This window comes from Carassius auratus, chromosome 4 (genome assembly GCF_003368295.1).
Source record: "Carassius auratus strain Wakin chromosome 4, ASM336829v1, whole genome shotgun sequence".
Taxonomy (NCBI): domain Eukaryota; kingdom Metazoa; phylum Chordata; class Actinopteri; order Cypriniformes; family Cyprinidae; genus Carassius; species Carassius auratus.
The window spans coordinates 8,917,597-8,941,776 of record NC_039246.1 but is presented as its reverse complement, the minus strand read 5'-3'; the positions used below and the strand labels follow the sequence as shown (position 1 = coordinate 8,941,776).

The window sequence follows — 24,180 nt, the reverse complement described above, 5'->3', positions numbered from 1 at the left end:
AATCAGTCATTTTTGCAGCTCCATCGGGATTTTGAGATTGAAAGAACAGTTACGGATAAAAAGGACTTGAATGTTTAACGGACTGAGCGTTTTACATATACGTTGAAACCAAGATTAAAATAAAAGGCAGGGCAATAGAAAAAGATGAGTTAGACTGGGCACAGTTATACATTTAAAAGCCATGTGAGAGAGAGACGGTGTTCACATTATACAATAACTTTCAGAGACGTCGTCGAAATAACTGAGAAATGTAATACTTTTAAAGGTCCAACAAATTAAGTAACTTTAGACCAAGTTGTTAATGTTAAGGTTATTTTCCGGACGCAAATGCTCGCAACGCAGTTTGTAACTACGTTGGAAATTAACACAGAGTTACACTTATTTAGAAGAATTACACTTATACAGTAAAACTTTACGTTTTGTGATGGATTTGTGGCATGTAAATTTGTTTTAAACAATAATAAAGTGATACCTACTCACTCTTCATCGACAAACGACCGCCAAAAATGCTAGTTATGAAGAGCGCGCGTGAGGCTCGAGCAACGGACTGTTGTTGTTGTTACCTGCAGCGTCAGGTGAAAATGCGCGCTCTGACTTTTAGTTCTTTTCTTTGCTATTTTATAATTACTGAAACGTTACTTCAATTTTTTTAGATATGTATTTTTTTCGGTTGCTGAATTGGACAGTTACAGAATATTGGCATTTAATTTCATTTCGATCTACTTTAAAAAGGTATTTCAGCTTAACCAGATATAAATACAACAACTAAATATTATTAATTAAACGTTCCAGTTGAGAAAAAAGTTTTACGAAATGAAAATGCAACAAAACCCCACAGATATTGATAATACATTTTTTATAATGATGTTTTTCATAATGCCTATAAGTTAAGCAACATATTTTTGGTGTCGATGCATAGGTACAAAATGCGGGGAATAGTTGTTATATATATAAATCTGTTTGTCATTAAAATATGGAAATGGAAATAATTGAATTCAAGAAGCAACTTTTTTTAAATTACGAAAATATAAATTTTTAATTGTTCAGGATAAGTGACATTCATAATGATTGTTGGAATCATACATTTCATGCACAGGCACAGACAAATATCTTGGAATAGCTCTTCATAAACATCCAAAACCTTTGACAATAAATTCTGACATTAAAAAGAGAGTTATCACTTGCTGTGGAATATTTACAGGTCAACACATGGTTTCATTTCACTTCAAGTGGAAATAGTGTCTGTGCCCATACTGAGCTCAGCTTAACAACTGGTGGGAAGATACATTTTATGGGATATTTCAAATAATCCTACTAATTTTCTCTCTCCACAAACGACATCCTGTTTAACGTAAATTATGGACACATAAAACATCCTGCATTCCAGCAATTTAGAGTAAACCCAGCAACAAGTATAAATGTAACAGTATAAATATCCTCTTTTTTTGTAAACAGCTTTTATAACACTTTACACAGATTATTATTAAAGGCACTGGAAGACACTGGTAGAAAAATAAATGTGTGAGAAACATAAGACAGTACAATACAATATACTTCATAAGACCTTTGGCATAGAAAATACTTCATAAATACTTGTGAACCTGGCATGTGAAGGAAAGGCGGTGTAAAGCTAGACTTCAAAATGTTGCCCGAGCTTCCATAAAAGTGACAATGTGAGGCAGGGTGACATCAAAGGCACTCCACAGCAGCTGCCAAACGTTCCCAAAACATACTGGGAACATCTCAGCCCATGGCTAAGCGGTAGCAGCATTGTGGGAACGTTGCATGAGCGTTGCAGGAAAGTTTTTCGCAAGGCCCTTTGAAGGGGGCAGCGCGACCGTCTCGGTTATTTTTCATCAGTGGCCACTGCCTTCCCTTAAGCTGCAGCTGCCAAAGTCATTTTGGCAGGGATTCAGGGGGTCTCACTGAACCCCCTCACACCCTTTATCCATCTGGATCGCTCTACACAAAAACACACATGCGCAAACAAACACCTACCTAACTCCTCCTCCAATTTACCTCTTTGATCCAGCATATGGTTAAGTAGATTCGGAGCCATCGGCGTGCACACTTTAGCCCTTTTTACGCAGATTTCTTAACACATATTCACAGCTAGACTTACAGACACACACCTGAAAGACACGCACAGGTTAGCGTCACCAGCCGCTAATTATCTGTTAGTCACTGTTGGCGAATGGTCCCGTTGACGGCATGATTCACACACATCCTGCTGAGAAGGATCTCTGAATACACCGCGTTCACTGGTCCCTTTACGTGGTAGGACACGCCGGGCTGAGACGACGGTTCCTTGCGCTCTCGAGGCCCTGTTTGCTCATCGGCTGGGTTCCTGCTTTCTCCACCGAGCCTCAAAATCTTCAGCTTTCTTTGCGAAGCAGCGGTTGGAAAGGGAAGCTTATAGACCTGCAAACAACATAATATAAAATCTTTAAATTAGCTATAGAAGCCTATCAATGACCGACTGCATAGGGAATGAGAGATTTCAATCTTGTGAGCAATAACATTAGGTCTATCTATCGGTGTGTGGTTATGTTCTCTGACATGTGACACATTTTTTAAATTAGGGATCTAGCCTTTATCCCATTTTAGTTTTATATCCTCTTAAATTGCCAATTCTTATTGACTCCCTGCTCTACAAAATACTTAATGGTTAAGAGCGTGTTTCCGCTGAACACTAAACAACAAAAATACATCGTAAAAGTATCAAAAAATAAGCAGCTTGACTAAAAGATCCTGATGCTATGTATTGGTAGGTCTCAGTCTGCTGGCCTGTTGTCAGATGTGGCCGCTCTACAGTGATATCAGTCCCATATGTGAGCAGGTTTGGCATTTCTACCACCACTTCACACACTTATCGAGCTGAAACATCTGTTCCCAACCTGCCCTTTATTGTCTAATAAAAGCCTGCCTAATTGCTAATTACTCATTAACTGATCTGCCAGGCACTTTTAGGGTGAAGTAAAAAATGAACGGCTTCTCTTTTAAAAGATTTATGGGGCTGGAAGGCTGGAAATGTGCTTCTAGCAGGATCTGTATCCATGTGTATGAAAAGTAGAACGGTTTCATTCGCACACATCAATGTGTGGATCTAAAAATACTAAAAGGTTACTTCTGTGTAGTACATTACACCCATAATAATATAATTACAGATACAAATTTCACAATATTATCACAGAGGCCATGGTTCAACAACATGGTTATCAAAATAAATCATTTTCTTTGGCTTCGTCCGTTTTGTAGACTGTTGGATGAGAACTCTGAAACCGTGATCCTCTGTTTATCAATAATATTTACCAATAATACAGTTTTTACTGTATTTCTATTTAAATAAATGCAGCACTGGTGAGTACACTGTATAAGATACATGATATAGTATTCATATTAATATAAGCTTTTATGCAGGTAAGAGTTCTATTCTGAATGTGAACATAAATACTTAAATATATATATATATATATATATATATATATATTTTTTTTTTTTTTTTTTTTTTTTTTTTTGCATTTTTACTGTATTATTGAGAATCTAGTAATGGTAATGTAACCAGAATAACTACCATTCACACTATCATTCAAAAGATTTTATAATGCTTGTTCTGAAAGTCTGCATTTATTTATTTAGAAATAAAGTGAAGAATAAAACGTTGGGAAAATTGTTACAATGTAAAGTAACTTTCAATATATTACTATAAAAAGTTTTTACTATATCTTTTAATATATTTAAAAAATAATATTCAATATTCACATGATTCTTCAGAAATCATCCTATGTCTTATTTGCTGTTAAAGAAATATTTCTTATCATTATCAATGTTGAAAACAGCTGTGCTATATTTTATTTTTTGAGAAAATTTAAACGAACAGTGTTTATTTGAAATCGTTTGCAAAATTTTGTATTTAATTGTCCCTCTTGATCAAATTAATGAGTCCTTGCTGAATAAAAGTAAACTGTAAATAATATATTTTTTTGTTCTTTTACCTCATGGAAATGGCAGGCACATCGTCCTTGCAGGAACTCCTTATAACGACCCATGGTGATGCTGAGAGTGTCAATGACCTCATATCCAAGATGCTTGGCACTTTCCAGAATATTTTTGTTCACATTATAGAGTTCTTGCACTCCATTCTAGAACCAATGAATGAAGATGACAAAGTCCGACAAGTTTATAGATGTCAATAAACGAAGTTGAAAAAGCAGAACATCTGCTCTACAGGACATTTTGTGATCTCCAGTGGTTCTTACCAGTGGAAGAGAGCGAATACCATCCACAGGCAGATGGAAACCCATTCCTAAAGACTTCACCACCACCATGATTTTCTCAAGACCCTCCCTTGGAGATAAGTTAGAGATAAGATATTAAACATCCAAAGCCACTTAGAAGGATCGGCAGCAAACTACATAAAACAAAACCAGCATTCTTAGAAAGGAAGAATAATCTTGCCATTAGAGCATTGCTAATTGAAATGTGGCTAAAAATGCAAAAAATTGCATTTGAGAACGTTTACCTCTCTAAAACCTGCTGAATGGTCTTCAAATGGTTCATGTTCAGCCACTGCACCCCACCAGCGACCAGCACTGTCTGAGGTGAGTTCTCCAGGGGTTGTGACCTGTCCCGTGGAAGTGGTTTCAGAGAAGAGGTTAAAGATCAACAGTACATACTGAAGACATAATCAACAATCCATTTCATGAATCGACCAATAATTTTAAGTGGAAATATGTACCCAAAATTGCTAAATGTTTAGTTTTGTACCACTTAAACCAAACAATATTCTTCTTATGAAGTACGGGGTATGTAAGATTTTGTAATGTTGTGGAAAAAGGCTGTTCACCAAGGCTTACAGTGTCTGATAAAAAATACAGTAAAAACAGTAATATTGTGAAATTTTATTACAATTTAAAATACCCGGTTTCCATTTTTAAATATTTTAAAATGTAATTTATTCCAGTGATGCGAAGCTGGGTTTTCTGCATCAGTACTCCAGTCTTTAGAATTCATTCTTATATGCTGATTTGCTGCTCATGGTAGTGTATATACATACTTCAACACTTAGACAAAGGAAAGCTCTGCCTTTTAATTGAATTTAGCAAAAACAAAATGAGTCAGATCATTCAGGCAGCTCCCAAAACGCGTGTCCTCAACAGATACACACTATAACACACACACACACAATCACATCTGTGCTGCATGTCCCACCCCTCTGCCCACATCAGTAGCTGTGTGAGATCAACGGCGCGCTGAGCCAGCAGCGGTTACCATCCCTGCTGACATACTCTGATCTGACACACAGCCGCCCAACCACACGCAGCCCACATCCCACCATCAAAAACACTGCCAAAGTCATTCAGTGTGTTAACAAGGCCTTTGCCACTTTAGACCGACACCAAACCCGCACATTCACAGCTTAATGGGTGTAACCCACAGCCACATGGAGACAAACATCATCCAACATGCACATACACAGACCTTTCTAGAAGCTGCTGCAGAGCTCTTTGGAAAGTTGGTCTCTGAGCCTTCGGCAGCCAGAATTGTGGGTAGTAGGAGTAGCTGACGATAGTTCGGCCCTGATTCAGGTTGTGGTAGACGATGGTGTCGTGAGCCTTGTCCCAGTCCTCCAGAGTAGTGTTCACCCTCTCCATTAGATAGTACATCATCCCTCGATTAGTGGAGTCGCCGATAAACAGGACCTAAGGGAAGACATGCATGTTAGATGTTGTGAAACTACAAAAGTTCTGGGCTGGTTTCTTAAATCCAGATCTTGTCAAGTCCAGAAGTAGACTGCACTAAATGCACACTCCTCAATTTAAAAACAAAAAGAAGTCATCGTCTATTGGTTTTAGTAGTCCTGGCAAATTGTTTTTAAAACATAAAAGCAATTTATTATTCATCTCACCATAAAGCGTCCACTTTTAACACTATTTTTTGAAAGCCACTGATTTTTGAAGCATTTTTATAAGGAATACTTCATATTTATAGTATTAGGCATAAATCTTACAAATAAAAAGATTATATAAATATTATATAAGGGATGTTGCATACCATATGTGTATAACATAAATATGTTTGTGTGTATATACATGTATGATACTTAAGTCTTAAATGAGTGGCAGACTACTGACAACACAAACATGAGGAAATGAAATAACCCAGTTGTGTCATTATAAAGGCACAAGACACAATAGAACCTTTTGAGATCACAGTCGCCATGAAACACTTCAACACAAGTCTAATAAGTTTGGATGTTCATCTGTGTGTGCGCTTTTGGCACTGAAGCTGGCAGGCATGCCAGTCTAAATCACAAGATCCCAGGGAGCAGGCATTGTGATCTGCAGACTTGCTCACAAGATTAAAGACACATATTTCCAACAAGAAGTCAGAAGTTGCACTCATGTCATTCCAAACCTACAGTTCTAAACATACAGTTATCAACAGAGCAGTCTATACCACTGTCTTGTCTTTTTTTCAGCTCTGATTTTATGCATGTTAGTAAATGTGTTTTGTGTGACTTGTACAGGAAACAAGTTAGATTTAACTCCAAACAATACATAAGGCTCTCTGCAGACCACAGAAATGGATTTAACATGAAAAACTCATGCATATAGACCTTGACAATCTAAAGCTCTTTTATTTGAAACAATCTTTCCTGAAGAGGAAAGAGGAAATCTTTTCCCGTTGAATGGGCGTGCAGTCAGAGGGCTGTGGTTTGTCTATAGCTGGAGCTCAGGGCCCTTGTGTAATGTGGCCATTTGTTTGTGTCAGATCTGATCTTGTGAATCTTAAATCGAGACAGGGTGGAAAGAGTCATGCAGTGAGGATGAGTGCTGAGGGAGTGTGTGAAGCAGGAATGGACTGTAGGTTTGGCACACAGCGTTGAAAACCCCTGCTGGGCTTTAAGCAATGATTTAAAAACAACCTAAAACACAGGAGGTGTGCGGATCACATCAAGAACAAAATTACAATTAAATAAAATCTAGCAACAAACACAGGGGAGTATTGGTTTTCTTCTTTAGAAAATCTCTCCCTCTTCTTCCTGAGGAATTTACACTATGAGTGCATATATAAAAGCAGCAGTGTGATTGAATCACGCGGTTGCTGTGAGCTCAGCTGCAGATGAAGCTCAAACACCTGCTGTTAATCTCTGATAAACAGCTGTTCATTGCCACTGGAACTTCAATGCTAATTGAGCTGCCTGCCTTTAATTTATTCCTCAGTACTGTATATACACATATGGCACAGCTGTCAGCTGCATACAGAGGAACCGACAAATTGTCCATCAAGTCCAGAAAAAGAAGCTTGTTTAAACAGTTGATTCAAACCGAGTACTTATAACAATTCATTAATATTTTTTACATGTGAACACAAATATATAGTAGCCTCAAAAAGTATTCACCCTACTGTTGAAATGTTTGGAGTCAGTAAGATTTTTTATTATTATTATTATTCAGCAATAATGCATTTAATTGATCAAAAATGTAAATAAAGGCATGTATAATGTTACAAAAGATGCTTTAAAAATTTTCTACTCATCAAAAAATCCTGACAAAAATGTATCACAGTCCTCAAAAAATTATGAAAGGGGGTTGAAATGCTATTTCATGCATACTGAGTTTTTTACACTGTTAAAGAGTTGGATTCCCATGCTAAACATGGACAAAGTTTCAAAAATTAAGTTGTACGTTTGAAGGAGTATTTCTGTTCCAAAAATACTCCTTCCGGTTTGTCACAAGTTTCGGAAAGTTTTTTTAGAGTATGGCTCTGTGTGACGTTAGATGGAGCGGAATTTCCTTATATGGGTCCTGAGGGCACGTTTGCCGGAAGAGCAAATGAAAAACTGCGCGCTCCAGTATAGCAGAGCACAGCAGAGACATTCACTGATCAGAGCGAGAGCGTCGCGAAATGTCACAAAAGGAGTGTGTTTTTGGTTGCCAGGGCAAGACAACCCTGCACAGATTACCAAAAAAAAACAGCATTAAGGGACCAGTGGATGGAGTTTATTTTTACAGAGCATCAACGGAGTTGTGCAAGTGTTTGTGTTTGTTCCCTGCATTTCGAAGATGTTTGTTTTACAAACAAGTCCCAGTTTGAAGACGGATTTGCGTATCGTTTATTTCTTAAGGATGATGCAATCCCAACGAAAAAGGGTCACGATCGTGTGTTGGAACCGCAGGCGGTGAGTAAAACTGCTTAAAATATCTCTGCCTCCTTGTTAGTGCGTCCGCCTCCCATCGGAGACCCGGGTTCGAGCCCCGCTCGGAGCGAGTCGTTGCTGCTGCTGCTCTCGTTCAGTTTCAGCCTCGGGATCTGATTCGGGATCATAAATAAACGGCTGAATCTGACTGTTAGCCATGGTTTGTTTTGGATGATGTTTTTTCCTCAAGGTAATTTCACAGCTTCCAGACGCGCTCAACACAAAAGCCTACTTGCGCTCATGATTATTTAGCTCCGCCCACACGTCACGCCTCCAGTCGGTCGTGTTTTTCCGGGAAAAATCGGTACAGACTATCTTTCTCTTATGAATATAATAAAACTAAAGACTTTTTCGAGTTATGAAGGATGCAGTACTACTCTATAGGTACTCAAGATTAACAGGATATTGAGTGAAAACGAGCATTTCACCCCACCATTTTTACAGGTACCTCTCGTACTGACTTCATTTTTAATGTCTTTTTGGTTCCTGTTCCTCACCCTTCGGTCCGTCATGCAGGTTTGCAGCTGAGGTTGGTCCAGTAAAGGGTGATAACAGCTGTCGGGTTGCCAGGCGACCTCTCTCCAATCACAGGTCCTGTTGTCTGAACAGCTCAGGCATGGGACGACCCAACGGCCTGACAGAGATGGAAAATATTCTGTTATACTGTCTTTATACTGCATTATACTACATTTCCATGACAGAACCTACTCAGCTTACAGTATTCACAGGTGATTCATAGTGAAGTGGATCTCTGTGAAGTTTTAAAGTTCTTATACAGCCGTATGTCAAAAGTTCAGCATAAAATGATGAATTAGCTGGGAAACTCCAGCTAGACTTGATTACTTCATTGTGCCGATTTTCAGTCCCCTATTTGCGGCAAATATACATAATCTTTTCTCTCTTACACACAATGACACACACACAATGTGAGTGACTCCACCTTAAACAGTTAATTCAAGTAGATCCCCACTGACTTTGATGTACTACCCTGCTGAGAACGACCTTTTTACTTTTATAGCACTGACTGAACCGTCTTCTGAACCCTAACCTAGTGGTTTTAAATCTAAAAGGCCTAGCAGCTGAACACACACTCACAGAACTGAAACCTGCAGAGGATACCTGGATGAAGTTATTATATTCCTTATATATTACCTTATAATTGAGCAATGATTCAACTCAGGCAATGAATCAGCACATTACCCCACTGTAAAAGGAGGCACATAAATTACCAAACTCTGAGTTCACAAGCAAACCTTTCCCATCCTCTAGTGGAGCGGTTAATAAACCGTGAACCTCCTGCTAATATAACACATGATGAACTACTTTGCAACTGAAATATATGGTTTAAGGGCCAACATCGTCTTTCATACAGGAGGAAAAGAATCGGAAAATGTATAATCTGTCCACAAAACAGACAACGACCAGTTTGACTTACGATCTTGGAGATAAAAAACAGGATAGTTAATCTTACAGCAAGTTTCAGATTCAAATTTCAGATTCTTTACTACAAGCCCATGATCAAAACCTGGAATAAACCTACCAGGTTCATCTCCTGAGAGGCAAAGCCGAGGTGAGGCCTGGGCCTCTTCTGAAGATCTCATCCCTGGAATGGGCTCCAAACCGCAGGGCTGATCGGGTCTGACCACCAGGCCACAGTCCTGCTCAGACACAGTGAGAAAAGAACGAGAAACAGGTGAGCTTTGAGTCTGGAACCACATTCTGAGACAACAGTTAAAAATGTAACCACTCAAGACAATAAAATTGCTTTCTGACAAGTAAAGATTGAGTCGTTTCAAAGTTTCCAAAGCTTTTTTCACCCCCTTTGCTTTCATGTGGCCGCGTACGCGAGGTTCCTCACAGACAAATTAAAGCAGGCACGCCGCCCGATGCCTGCCCCGTGGCCTTGCCCCTTGTTAGGGGTCAAGGGTCAAACAAACCCAACAGACTAAATGACAACATCGAGCCTGCTCCGCTGACCCCCGAGGTCCCTCACGGGAGCCATCGGGTCTGGCTCCACTTCAGAAGACCGGCTCTTCGTTCGCACTTTCATTTGCCCCCTTCCTTAGCACTTTGCACAGGGGCTTCTCGAAGCCACGCAACATTCCCCAAGTTCCCGCCGCTGTTCTCGACAAAGTGCCACAAGACAACTTAACAGGGATTTTCTTGTTTCGTACCTGCACACAGTGTGTGCGTGCAAACACGAGCGGCCTTTTGATTCTGAGCAGGCCGGCATAAATCAACAGGTTAGTCCGAGCCCGGCGGAAACCACCTAGCACTTTCACCATCACAGTCGGCGAAAAGTTAGCTTCCCTCCGGAAAGGAAAACACATATAATTAATTCACAAGGCGGGCAAAGAAAACATGAAAGAACGAAACCCCTTCGTTTTATCTCTCTCATCTATAATTTTTCCATTCCCCAGAGAAGAAACTACGGAATAAAGAGATTCATCCGAGGTCAGGTACTCTCAGGATGGTTTAGCGGGGGATCCAGTGAATGAACTTGAGATCAGAGCGTGGCTTTCAGATGATACAGTAAATCCGTCTGCCTCTATATCACCAGAGAATAATGAATCAGAAACATCTGGTTAATGAAGGTTCACAAAACCAGTAAGAATGAGTGGATATGAGAGACGAAGAATAGAACAGATGACGAAAACAAAAAAGTTGCTGAGTATTTATTAATTTACGTAGCTCATTTAACAGGTTCTGTGAAACATTTTGTACGTGATTGTATTCGAGAGTGTGCGAACATGTAAGTTCGGAAAGCTCGCCGAGCCACTTGTGTTGGTTACAGGGATCGGAGACCAACAGCAACGGCAGTGTAATCTCCACTGATCAAAGTGAACGAAAAGCCAGGATTACTGCCGTACATCAGACCGTGCTCTGAGCGGCCACCGCGGTCAAGTCTCCGCCTTAGAACCAGCTCTCACAAACCACGAGAACCCTCTGCTCAGCTTTTATCTTTAAAAGTTTGTTTCGAGAGAGAGTCCTTAAGCCTTCTGAGAGGAAGGACACATACTTAAGAGGTCTGGTTTAATGAGCCACCGTTGGAGACAAAGCCCTCAGCTGTAGTGCAATGAAAGACATCAACATTTACAAGCAGGAGATTAGCAGCTTTCTGTCGGGATCAAACATGTAAAACCATTCCAGCGGGAACAAGTGGTGCTCTGTATGGGATGAAAGTTAAGCAAATGCTAGCTGAAATGAAAATTTGATGAAAAAAAACGACAAAAGTTGAAATAAAGGGAACATTCTTATAATGCCTACTTTTGATATTTTTAATTTGTTTCAATTTTTTTTTTACCATTTTTGTTTTTATTCCTTGCAACTGTGAGTTTTCCTCTCACAATTCTGACCTTTTTCTTTAGAAGCTTGTGATATAAATGGCCAACTGTAAGAAAATATAGCCTTTTTTTGTCAGAATTGGACTTTAGAATTCGTAATTGCGAGTTTTCACCTCAATTCTGACAGAAAAAGTCTAAATTGTGAGATACAAACTCGCAATTGCGAGAAAAAAGTCAGAATGCGAGTTTATATCTCTCAAACTTTTTATCACAATTGCAAGTATATATCCCACAATTCTGACTCTCACAATTGTGATCATGCAATTGAGAAAAATGCAAACTTCACAGGTTTCCGTATAAATTACATTATGAAGAAACAATATTTTGTTAACATTTATTTTTGTGAATCTTTGTAATAACGGCAAAATGACCGGGTCTATTTTTAAAAGCTCTCTTCCAAAATACCTTTTCCTCTTTTGCCCTGATAACAAGGTAACCTTGACATTTTTTCAGATGGGAACTTGATTTGACAGATGTTTTATTACAGGTCAGGGTGAGATGTCAAAGTGTCCAAAAAACAAAGACACTTGGTCGATAAGCTGATCTAGTTTTTGCATGCTTTCCTCAACACTAATCAATGCCAAAAGGAAAGCGTAATTAAATCAGATGCATTGTAAGAAGTGCCATACAAATGTCCCATCTGGTCATTGAAATACAGCCTTTGTTATGAAAGTAGCTTTACCCAGAGTGTTTAATGTAATCCTGTGGATTGTGGATTGTAATCCTATAGAATTGTCATGCTGTCAGCCAATCCCTCACACTATAAGACAACCTAGACAAGCTATTGGGTTTCATTTCAATTAGGATGGAGAAACGGAAGCAGCATATGATGAAGGCATCAAAAAGCTTCATTTAAAGAATATAAAAGAGGTGTTCTGACTGGATCCTTTAATCAGTTAAGAGAGAAAAAAAAGAGAGTTTTATTTAGTGCAACTTCAAAAAAGTGGAATTCCAGCATTCACATTTAGCAAATTAAAGATCACAGACCACGAGGGAGTATATTCGAGATAAAGGAATAAGTAAAGAGAATGGAGGAAAATAAAATAAAGTCATCAAAACATCGCTGATGCTCAGGCCCTAGTTTAGACATTTTTATGGATCAGATCAAGTGAAAAAAAAGTTTCTTAATTTAACACATTTGCAATGTTTACAGTGTAACAATTATTTTTGTGTGTCTCCTAGAAGAACTATGGACCAAATGATTGAATCATTCATTGGGAAGAGGAAGCAAGAAGCAATTTGATACATCTTCATATAACTGACTCAGGCTCTGCTCTGAAAATCATGTCCCCAAACATAATTATACAGATATACATACACGAACACACACACATGGATGCAATCATAGGTAGCAGGTCCAAGCCAAACAGCTCATATAGCTTTTGGAAAACAGTATAGACATGCTCTTATAAGGTCAGGTTATCTGAAGAGGAACTTAACTCCACATCTGGACTCTGTCTTCATACAGTAGATCTCTATTAGAACTGAATGCAGAGCTACCGCCAGCTATAAACGAAACAGGCACACACTTATGGAAGTGAGCAGATAAATCTAGGCAATATAAAAAGACAGAAGGATCTCACACAAATCCACAGAAAAAAAGCCTTTTAACTTAACTCACTCAATTCACAAAAATAGTGAATATCAGTAGGATAACACCATACTAGTCATACTGTTTTAGAAGTATGAAATACATTATGTATAAAATTCTCTAAATGCACAAAAGTTAAGACATCTAAACTTAATCAAAAAATTATATTTTAGCGTTATTCAGACACTAATATACTTAAATTTTTATTAATACTTTAAATCTGTTTTTATTATTATATTTTCAATTTCCATTAAAATTTGAGTTAAAGTTTTAATATTTTTTATTTCATATTTTATTTAATTTTGTGTATTCAACTTTATTTTATATTTTATTTGTTTATTTTGTTTACTTCAAGTTACCAAAATGTTGTTGTTGCTTTGTTTGTTTTTTGTTTGTTCTTTTTTGTTTTGTTTTTTTGTTTATTTGTTTTAAATATTTATTTATTAAAATTTTGAAAAAAATAAAATTGTAATGTATATTTTAATTGTATATTTTATATTTTATATACATTTTTGCAAAAAGCTATATTGCATTTCACAAACAGCTGCCCCGTAAACGTATAGTGTACTAACGTCACTGCTAGTAATATATAAGTCTGTATCTGATATGAGATCAGTGAATTCCACTAATACAAACCACATGACTACACACACAATCACACAGAATATCTAATTACTGATATTTGCAACGGTCTTCTGAATAATTATTGGATATGCTGACTGTAAATGCTTTCCAGGCCAGGCTGAACTCTAGGGCAGGGGTTCGAGGGTTCATTAGCAGTCAGTGTCAGCATCTGATCTGGGAGGGTCAGATCAAAGCTCAAGAGGTTTGAGGTTCACGTCTTTGAACTCTGACGTCGTTAGCTCGCTTTTTTACTGAAGTGGTGTTCGACAGCTGTGGTTCTGACAAATTTGAGTCATAATGGAAGATGACGGATGGAATCCGGTGTCGAGTCAAGCTCTGTTAAGGGATCTGAGCAATCAAAATGTGCATCCATCATCTACAGAAGATACAACACAAGGATGCAATGAGAAGACAGTCAAATTCTGTAAGTGTTTATTTCCTTTCTGTGTCAGTGATAACTGATGCCATGGCAAGTGTTGGAACTGCAGATGAAATTGAAAAAAATATCATTTTATTTTATTTTATTGTTATTCATAATTATATCCTATTTAAAATAATAGAAAATAATATAACAATGGGACTAAAACAAGAAACAACAAATCAAATTTTTGTGATTAAAAATTATATTTGTATTTCATTAGTAGTAGCAGAAGTAGTAGTAGTAGAAGTAGTAGTAATATTGTATGTTATTATACTAATAATAATACTAATAATGTAATGGTATACACTTTTGTATTAATTATATTTATATAATTATAATTATTTTTATCACCTCATTCAAAATAAAACAATTTGATTCAGTATTTGTATTTTTATTACTTTGTTATTATTATCTATATGCTATTTATAATAATATAACTGTAATAATAACAATAATACACACACAAAAAAACATGCTATATAAATTGTGAAAACATTACATTTTATAAAACATTTCACAAAAATATATATATATATATATTGTTTATTAAGTACTTTAATGTCATCAGCTTAAGTAATTTGAATAATTAAATATGTCATGACATTATAACTGTCTCCATTACAACTGCCTCAGTCTGGCCTATTTATAAATTCGCTGTTTCTCTTGAGTCTCGCTGAGTTTTTCCTCTTTCTCAGGTGAACTGTGGCATCAGATAAGCATTTACTAATTACAGTGAGGAAATGAGCAGAAGTCAAAGCTGTCAGTCTCATCTTTTCAGAACACACAAACTAACTTCCTCTGTAATATGACACAGCCCTGTACCACCTGTGACACACTCATGGCCCCTGTTCCCACACCACACACACACACATATACACACACACGGGCACTAAATAAAGTCAAAGGCACACAGCTTTTCTGTCAAGCGATCTCTCTGTCATGTTAGGAGTAGAGGCAGTTGGACACAGACGCAAAGACGCAGCTGCTCTTACTTCACCGATCTGTCTCTCAGTAGGAGAGCTGAAGAACGAAAACAGGCCTGAGTTATTCAGGAACGTGAGTGTGAGATTTAACGGTGGGAAATTTCCAGTCATTGAAGACAAATTGGAATAAGGTCAAAAATGCTGCATCTTCACTTTGGCCAGAATAAAGCATTGCCAACACAGATCTTTCTTTTACTGACTGGAGTAAAAAAAGGTCTGTAATACCTGGAAAGACCTGTAAACTTTCTCATTCATCTCAATGACAGGCTTTCTAGGCAAACATCTGCTCATGTTTTTTTATGTATTTAAATAAATACACAATATATACCAATAAATAAATAACTTGTATGCACATATACACTTTGGTTTGGGGTCAGTAAGATTATTTAAGTTTCTTATGCCCACACCAAGGCTACATTTATTTGATCAAAAATACAGTAAAAAATTTGGAATATAATTACAATTTAAAATAACCATTTTCTATTAAAAAATTAATTAAATTTATGCATATAGCAGACACTTTTATCCAAAGCGACTTACAGTGCACTCAGGCTAACATTTTTTACCTAACGTGCTCCCTGGGATTCGAACCCACATCCTTGCGCTGCTAACGCACTGCTCTACCACTTGAGCCACAAGAACATTTGAAGATATTTCAAAATGTCTTCAGTCTCACATGATACTTCAGAAATCATCTGAATATGCCGATTTGGTGCACCAACATTTCTTATCATTAATGTTGCAAACATTGGTGCTGCTTTAAATTTTTGTGGAAACCGTGACACATTTGTTTAGGATCCTTTGATGAACAGAAAGTTCAAAAGAACAGCATTTATTTGAAATCTTTTGTAACATTATAAATGTTTTTACTGACACTGATGTGATTTTTTTTTTTTTATCGTATAGACTCAGGCTAACAGTGGACCGCCAGCGGTTTTGTTTTTGTGAAATAATTGGGCCGCTGAACCACAAAAACACAAGGCAGAGCAGGAAGCAGTCAGCTTCTGAGTTAGACTGGCAAACAGCATTTAGCTGGATTTCTCTTTAACAAGGACTGATTAAGAACAGAACGGATACATTTACTCAATTCTCTGGTACAAGTGAGCTGATTAGGTACAAAAGCAAAAAGTGGGCTGTGGCCAGACCGCAAAACCATTCAACGAAAACCAGCAGTCAAGTCCAAAATTTACCACATGGGTTCACATTTCTTAACACAGGATCCATGGGGAATGTGTCTCAGACCATAAACCAGTATCCCCATCTTGCCTGGTACCAAACCTCTACTTTAAACCCAACAGCGGCCCCAAAACACACTCAGACACTTTAAGGGACACTTCATCCAAAAATGAAAATTGTGTCATCATTTAAGCGGTTTCAGACCAGTATGAATTACTTTTCCTGAGCTGAACATAAAAGAAAATATTTTGAAGAAAGTGTGTAAGCAAACACTTTCTGATCCCAACTTGCCTCCATAGTATGGAAGTAAATGGTGACCAGTTATTGATTAGCAACCCACATTCTTCAAAATATTTTTTTTTAGGTTCAACAGAAAAACACTTTAACATGTGAATGTCATTGCATTAGATAATATAACATTAAAAGGCATCTGCAATGAAATGATGGTATACCTTTCTGGTAACACTTTATAATAACTGCACACTATTAATCATTAATTAAGCATTAATAAACAGATAATTCATAATTTCTAAAGCATTAATAGACAGTAATAATCAGTTTATAAATACAGATATAAATGCTTTATTCTTGATTTAAAAGCATATCTATAATCTGTAATTTCATACTTTATTCATGATCAATATATCATTTCTCAGTGAAGTATAGCATTATTACAAACCAGTTATTTAGGAGTTGCCAGTGATTCATAAGATCACAAGAAATGTAGTAAATTCAGGTAGTTATAAAGCATTTAGTAGTGGTCAGTTAACTATTTATGTGAGCTCATCTAAAGTGAGGACTAGTTATGCCTTGTAAAGCATTTATAAAGGATATTTAAAGGCTCAGTTATCTTCTAAACAAAAAACGGAAAAAACAACACAGTGATACAGAACATAGAAATATTAACAGCCTTAAAATCTCATTTGTAAAAGCTTTACAAGGCATAAATAGTCCTCACTTTAGATGAGCTCACAAAAATAGTTAACTAACAACTACATATGTTTTATAACTACCTGAATTAACCCTGAATTACAGTAGAAATGCATGTTAATAAACCATTTATTAACACTATAAGTAACTATTACTATATGTCTGAATAAAAAGATGTATGAATGCACATTTAAATAGTTTATTAATCATTTACTTACAATTTCTAAGTGATCTTATGAACCACTGACAACTCCTTAATAACTGGTGTGTAAATAATGCTATACTTAATTTAGAAATGATAAGTTGATCATTAATAATTTATGAAAAAACAATTATTAAATACATTATATATATGATTTTAAATCAGGTATAAAGCATTTATATCTGCATTTATAAACTGCTTATAAATGTCTATTAATGCTTTATAAATGATGAATTAACTGTTTCCTGATGCTTAACTATTGATTAATAGCATGCAGTTATTATAAAGTGTTACCATACTTTTCTTAAAACTGACTTCACTTTTCAGAGCCACTTTTTCTTTTAATTTACTGCTGTCAAATTGATTTTAGTGAATGTATGAAGTCAGTTCCATTCAAGGTTACACAGGTGTGCAACAAAAAAAGGGTAAACAGGCAAAGCTTGCAATGCAAGTGTAAAAAAAAAAAAGTGTTGTCTTCTTGACTCAGCGATCAGATGCCAGATGTGAAATCACCAAACAGAGAGGAGGCTTGTTCTCTGATTTATTTCTGGCGTTAAAGTCCTCAAACAGTAGTAATAACACACAGTGCATAACTCAATCATTTGGAGAAGTGCGTGCTTGTGCATTCACTGTCCTGCAGCCTGCTCTGACCCAGACTGTAAGAGGTTAATCCCTGATCTGACAGACTTCAAAAGCAGAGCTCCCGATCACGCGCGCATATGGCCCGCTACATAATCTCTTCGATTCCACCCCGGAATCTGGAGGAGCAAAGAAAGGTCCCAAGTGTGCTTGAGATGGGGAGAGTGAAAAAAAAACAAGAGATTTTAGTGTGTGAAAGGGAAAGAGAAAGATGAAATGTGTTGGTGGGTGGGTTCAGGAGGTCTCGTCTGTCTCTCTCTATATCTCCACCTCCATCAATCATCCCAATCAAAACCTTCTGTCATCATCTGATTGAAACTTGAGTCAAATCATGCAAAAGGACACTGAAGAATGAAGGATTAGATAAATATAATAGCCCCCGACTAGTTTGGTGTTTTTGAAGTATTCTGAGAAAATAAAATAAAATTAAATAAAATTAAATTAAACGTAAACAGGATATTAAATGAAAAAAACATCCTTAAAATAAAAAAAAGTAAAATAAATAAAACAAATGAATATGAAATTATAAAAAGGTTAAAAGTATGCAAAAGTATATCAAATAAAAATAAAATGTGACTTTTTGAAAAATCTGGTCAAATATTAGCCCTTTGAAAACTTTAGCAATAGTTTTAGACAAAATAGTTCAAACAGTCATTGTTACAAGAACCACTGTTATCAATATAATTCATGTAATTCTTGGTTAATTTTACTGTAACTGGCAGATAGCATAGCTAGCATGGTACATTTTTTGATAAGTGAGACGTTATCTCTTGAATTTAGTCACATATGACCAACAGCTGTGTTTGTAACTCTTCGACAATAACAACGAAAACCTCGTTCCTTAATCAAATCTGCAGGAAAACAGCTGGATCTCATTAAGATTGTGTGAATGTGGCACACTGTGCCAAATTGGCATTTCCCCTAGCAGGTGATAACTCTGTCCAGCACTAATAAGGCCAATGAAGTCTGTCATTGTGGTAATTTGCTCTCTGTGGTGAGCTAGCCAGCTCCAAACGTACGTAAAAGACTATGGGTAGCAAGCCGATAGCTGTCTGATGAGCAAACATATGTTTTCTCTACAAAATAGGATTGAGGCTAACGGTGGAGGATTCTGCAAGCTGGTGCACTTCAAAGTGGGATTAAGAGCTCCTGACAATATAATCAGACTAACCGCCACTCCACGAGTCTATTTTCATGTTCAATGGCATCATTAGAATAGTGCCATCTTCATAATTGTCTTTGGTAAGTTTGTTTTCACTACAAGATGAAAGCAGGAATTCACATAGGAAGACAGAGAAGGAACATGCGTGTATTTGCCCTCCGTGGGTGGGAGTAATAACTGTTTGCATACCTGCCATCCTGCCTGTGTCGTCTTCAACTAATTAAAAATCAAATTGCCCCAACAATCAGGCAACATTCTGCATTAGCCTGACAATACAGTGGCCAGAGACACTCGAGAGGACTTCAAAGCCCAGCAGGGTGAATGGAGCTTGTGTTTGGTAGGGGGTGCTGGTGGTCCTCAACCCCCCTGGCCCAGTTTAAAGACATCCAGCTCTGACCATCATGGTACTCTCGCTGACCCAATGAGGTGGAGGGGGAAGAGATGAGAGAAAAACATGAAAAGAGAACAGATGACAGAACACTTGGTAGGGGAAAAGAGTCCAGGTGGTTTTTGGGAGTCAGTTAAATGGACTGAAGCAACATAATCACATACTGAAAATTCAGTCCCCAGTATTTTTGTCCTTCAAGCCTGTATAGAAAGTCTTTCAATAGATAATACAATACATTTAAGTGTACTTTTGAATCAATGCATTTTAATTATTTTATACAAAAAATATTTTTTATATGTTTATTTTGTACGTTGCATAAAACATATAAATTGTACATTTTAAATAAATAATTACACTGTTTACACATCGGTATAAAACTTTTGTGTCAGTAAATAGTTTTTAAATAGAAATTACTACTAAAATATATATATAAATTCTGCTCTTGTAAACTTTCTATTCATCAAAAAATCCTGAAAACAAAAATGCATATATATACATTAATATATATATATATATATATATATATATATATATATATATATATATATATATATATATATATATATATATATATATATATATATATAAAATAAATAAATATTAAGTGGCACAACTGATGTGAATGTTAAATGTTTTTCACATTGATAATAATACATGTCTCCTGAGTAGCAAATCAGCACATTATAATGATTTCTGAATGATCCTGTGACACTGAAGACTGGAGTAATGCTGCTGAAAATTCAGTTTGTATCTCAGGAATGAATTGCATTTTAAAATATAATAAAATAGAAAAAAACAGTTATTCTAAATTGTAATAATTACACAACATACAGTACTTTTCAATTAAATAAATGCTGCCTTATTGACATAAGAGAAGTCTTTCAACAACATTCAAAAAATCTTACTGACTCCAAACTTTTGAACTGCGGTGTACATTAATATTATAAAAATATATTTATACATTTATATTTTTTTAAAGACAGAAAAAAACAATTACTTTACTTTCATTTTTAAGTCACACTAAATTTAATTTACACATTAATAATTATCTGTCGAGAACACCTGATTTCAGCATCATACTGATGAGAGAGATTTGAGCTGCATGATTCAAAGCCAAATTATCTAAATATGTAAAAAAAAAAAAGTCAAATACCGTAACTGGACATACTAACTCTGCAGCCCTACTGAAAACTTGAATATTTCTACTTGTTTTTCCTCTTCGTCCTTACATTGAGGTCAGACAAATCAGAAATAAAATAAATAAATAAAAAATGCATTAGATTGTCCAACTCATGCCAGTTTCCCTACAGAAAGAATCCCATCAGAATCCTAACAGACCATTACATCCTTTAGCACTTCATTGGTTTTATAAGCCACACAGCACTGAAAAGGTCACACTATTTTAAAAAAGACCTCATCTGTATATTTACAGTGCCAGGGTGACACAGAATACGTCCCTTCTCCTAATTACCAACTCCATAAAGCCAGAAGACTCCATACACACACCAAAGTGCCAAACACACTGTGGTGCACTTCTCAGCTGGAGAGAGCTTCAGGAACCAGGGGTCAGTTGACTAACGACAACACCAGACCAGGCCCTCAATACCCACAGAAATAACAAGACCCAGGCAAACTTGCTTTAACGGCTTCAGAACAGAGAGAATGAAGTAACAATAACCATCCCAGAATAACTGAGGTTCATGTTTCAAGGAACAGATGAATAGCTTTGGATGCAAAAACACCATAAATGAATCATAAAGGTGGTCCATGCCACTTGCACAGATTATTTAAAGTCTTCTGAAGCCATGAACTCTTCAAAATAAAAGTTCTTATTTTTCATTTTCTTATATTTTTTGACTTCACAAAAATGTAAAAAAAAAAAAAAAAAAAAAAAGGTTATTTGGATTATTTAAATGTGTGCATCACTAATTAAAACAATCGACAAAAAATTAAGACAATCGAAAAAAAAGTGCTATAATTTTTTGACTCTTATCGCTTTCTTCTACAGAAAGCAAAAGAAGATATCAATACAACACTGGATCCAACTGACTTCCATTGAATGGACAACCACATTTTTTTTGTGTGTGTTCTGGTTTAATATACATGAGGGTAAATTAATGATTTCCATTTTTTGAGTGTAATTTTCTTTTACTGATCCGATGACACATGCTAATCTAATTGCTGTGGAATCAGAAAGTTTAAAAAGAGGTGATTGTTTGTCTCCACAGAGCTTTTGATGGATGCTGAGGGCTCTAATGGCAAACAGAGAGTGTGTTGAGAGGGAGGGCAGATGGTAGACGTGGATGTCGACATGTTGTAGCTTCAAAAGAATTCCTCTGCGCTGCCACCTTGCCTCCCCTGTCTCTTCTGCGCTAATGTTTTCCACAGTCTTCTGCCTGAGGACGACTAACAGGGAGACGTTCTGAGAGTCAGAATATGGGTGTATTTGCAGTTGTGGCATGAACCAAATGTGTTTATATGATGTCGTGTCAAGTTAAGACCCATGCACTTAAGTTTCATTGCTGTACATTACTTGTGCGAGCTGCTCCTTAGAAGTCAAGAAGGATTGTGGTGTAAAAAGATGAGCATAAACAGTTGGAAAGAATTAAAGTCTCTTGCATTGTTTTCCCTCAAGACCACCCTATGTGTTTTGGCGCGAGTTCGAAATACAAAAATGGAAAACGAAAGTGTTTACTTCAGATCGTGCTACAATTGAGTTTCGGGAAAGTTCCTTAGCTAAAATATCTACATATAAATCAACCAAACTGACGGCAACAAGCCAATCTGCTCCGTTATGTCTGAATGTCACCTCGAGGCTTGAAAAACACCCATCATGTGCAGGGGAAACGCTCCAGATCTCGAAAACCGCATTGTGGCTTCTGCTCAGAAGAAAAAAACAAATGCTTCCTACTTCAAATCCATTCCATCACAAGCTATATGTCAACACTGAGCTGAGAAGAAACAGAGGAACTACACTCTCTTAAAGTCAAAAAGACCATTTACAAATGAGCTTTAAACCAGTCACTTAAAGGGATGGAAATTCTGTACTAATTTACTTTATATGATTTACGCAACACAAAAAGTAGATTTCTTTTGTGTCCATCTAATCAAGAAAATGTTGTTTTGAACAGATCATGATAATGCTTTATATTACACAGACAAAAACATTTGAAACATTATTCAAAATATATTTTTTTTTTTGTGACTAAAAGAAGAAAACGAGTCACATAGGTTGACAAAGTGAATACTTGACTTTTATTTTACTTTTTTATTGTGTGTGCAACCTGTGCCTTAAATTTGTGCCCAAAGCCAAAATTAAAGTCAGAAATATTTTACTGACGTCTGTATTTTCTATAACCATTATTTTAAATGTTATACATAAATACATAAAAAGTGCATATTATGCAAACAAAAAATGTAATAAGTGAATGAATGAACAATATAATGTATTGCTCACATAAGCTTTCCAGCTGCATGCTTTCAAAACAGTGAACAATTCATCAAGCTTAGCGCTCGCATTTATTCGCTGGATGAGGTCAGGAAGTCCTGTGTGTATTAATGAGGCACACATGGTGCTGAAAGAAGTGAATTATCCTTTGACACATACAGATATCTTTTGGTCAATTGACAACAAAAGGTTGTTTTCTAACTATACCCATGTGACTGCAGTCAGTAAAAACTGATGCTGCTTATGGTTTTCGGATTATGTTCCTGATGTACAAAGAGAAGAGTTATGAATGTGTTTGCCTCGCTGTAAATAAGGCCTAAGACAACCTTTTGATTGGTCTTTGAAGGGAAACGTGATAAAATGCTCGATTTCCAGCCCATAATTCTCTCTAGGGATCAAGGAATAAATGCAGGAATGTTGTATGTAAGGAACGATCGGTTCTCGATCTCAGTCCGGAGTCTTCGACAATTCTCACCAACTGGTCCAAATGATAACTATTCCAGACACACAATCAAAAGCTATACCTGTTTACACCTGACATTAATAATTTTCTCATCTTGTCTGTGTTCATCTGCTCCAAAGAAAAGAACTGAACAATTCAGAACATACTAGGGAGCAATATTTTTGGTTTCCTATGTTCATTAAAAAAAAAAAAAAAAAAAAAAAAACAGCAAATGGGATTAATTTAGGAATACTCACAGCCTGTCACTTGGTTTTGAAGCTCTGAATCTTTATAGAAAACACTCAAGCAACTCTTACACCTAACTTATTTACGACGCTTGAGACAGAAAGTGGTTGATGCTCTCTGAAGCTCCAACCAAACATGACTCTCTGGGGAAGATGCTGTCATCAGCACAGATATACAGCCATAAAACACTTTCATTAAGAACTGGCGTTAGCTAGAAGTCACGAACACTGTCACTCGCCCATTTCCTGTCATTCTGCTTTTCGCCATTCTGTTGCATCCAGTTAAGCATGAAATACAACGTAACACCATTAAGAAGCAGTGGAAAAAAAAAACTGAATAAACTTCGCAAAATATTTCAATCATGCCTAATTCAGTAGCGAA

The 24,180-nt window shown here is 36.5% G+C and overlaps 1 protein-coding gene across 2 annotated transcripts in view; it reads right to left on the bottom strand.

Moving 5' to 3' along the window:
• Window positions 1–2,086: 2,086 nt before the first annotated feature.
• LOC113058131 (cadherin-like and PC-esterase domain-containing protein 1) overlaps window positions 2,087–24,180 on the bottom strand; it is a 46,781-nt gene continuing 24,687 nt past the window's right edge. For both annotated transcript variants that reach the window (XM_026225820.1, XM_026225815.1), the window contains exons 15-21: window positions 9,744–9,861; window positions 8,701–8,837; window positions 5,482–5,702; window positions 4,523–4,624; window positions 4,260–4,347; window positions 3,996–4,142; window positions 2,087–2,421 (exon numbers count right to left, since the gene is read on the bottom strand). In XM_026225820.1, the coding sequence (XP_026081605.1) occupies window positions 2,182–2,421; window positions 3,996–4,142; window positions 4,260–4,347; window positions 4,523–4,624; window positions 5,482–5,702; window positions 8,701–8,837; window positions 9,744–9,861 (1,053 nt within the window). In that variant the 3' untranslated portion in view covers window positions 2,087–2,181. The remainder of the gene's footprint in view (window positions 2,422–3,995; window positions 4,143–4,259; window positions 4,348–4,522; window positions 4,625–5,481; window positions 5,703–8,700; window positions 8,838–9,743; window positions 9,862–24,180) is intronic.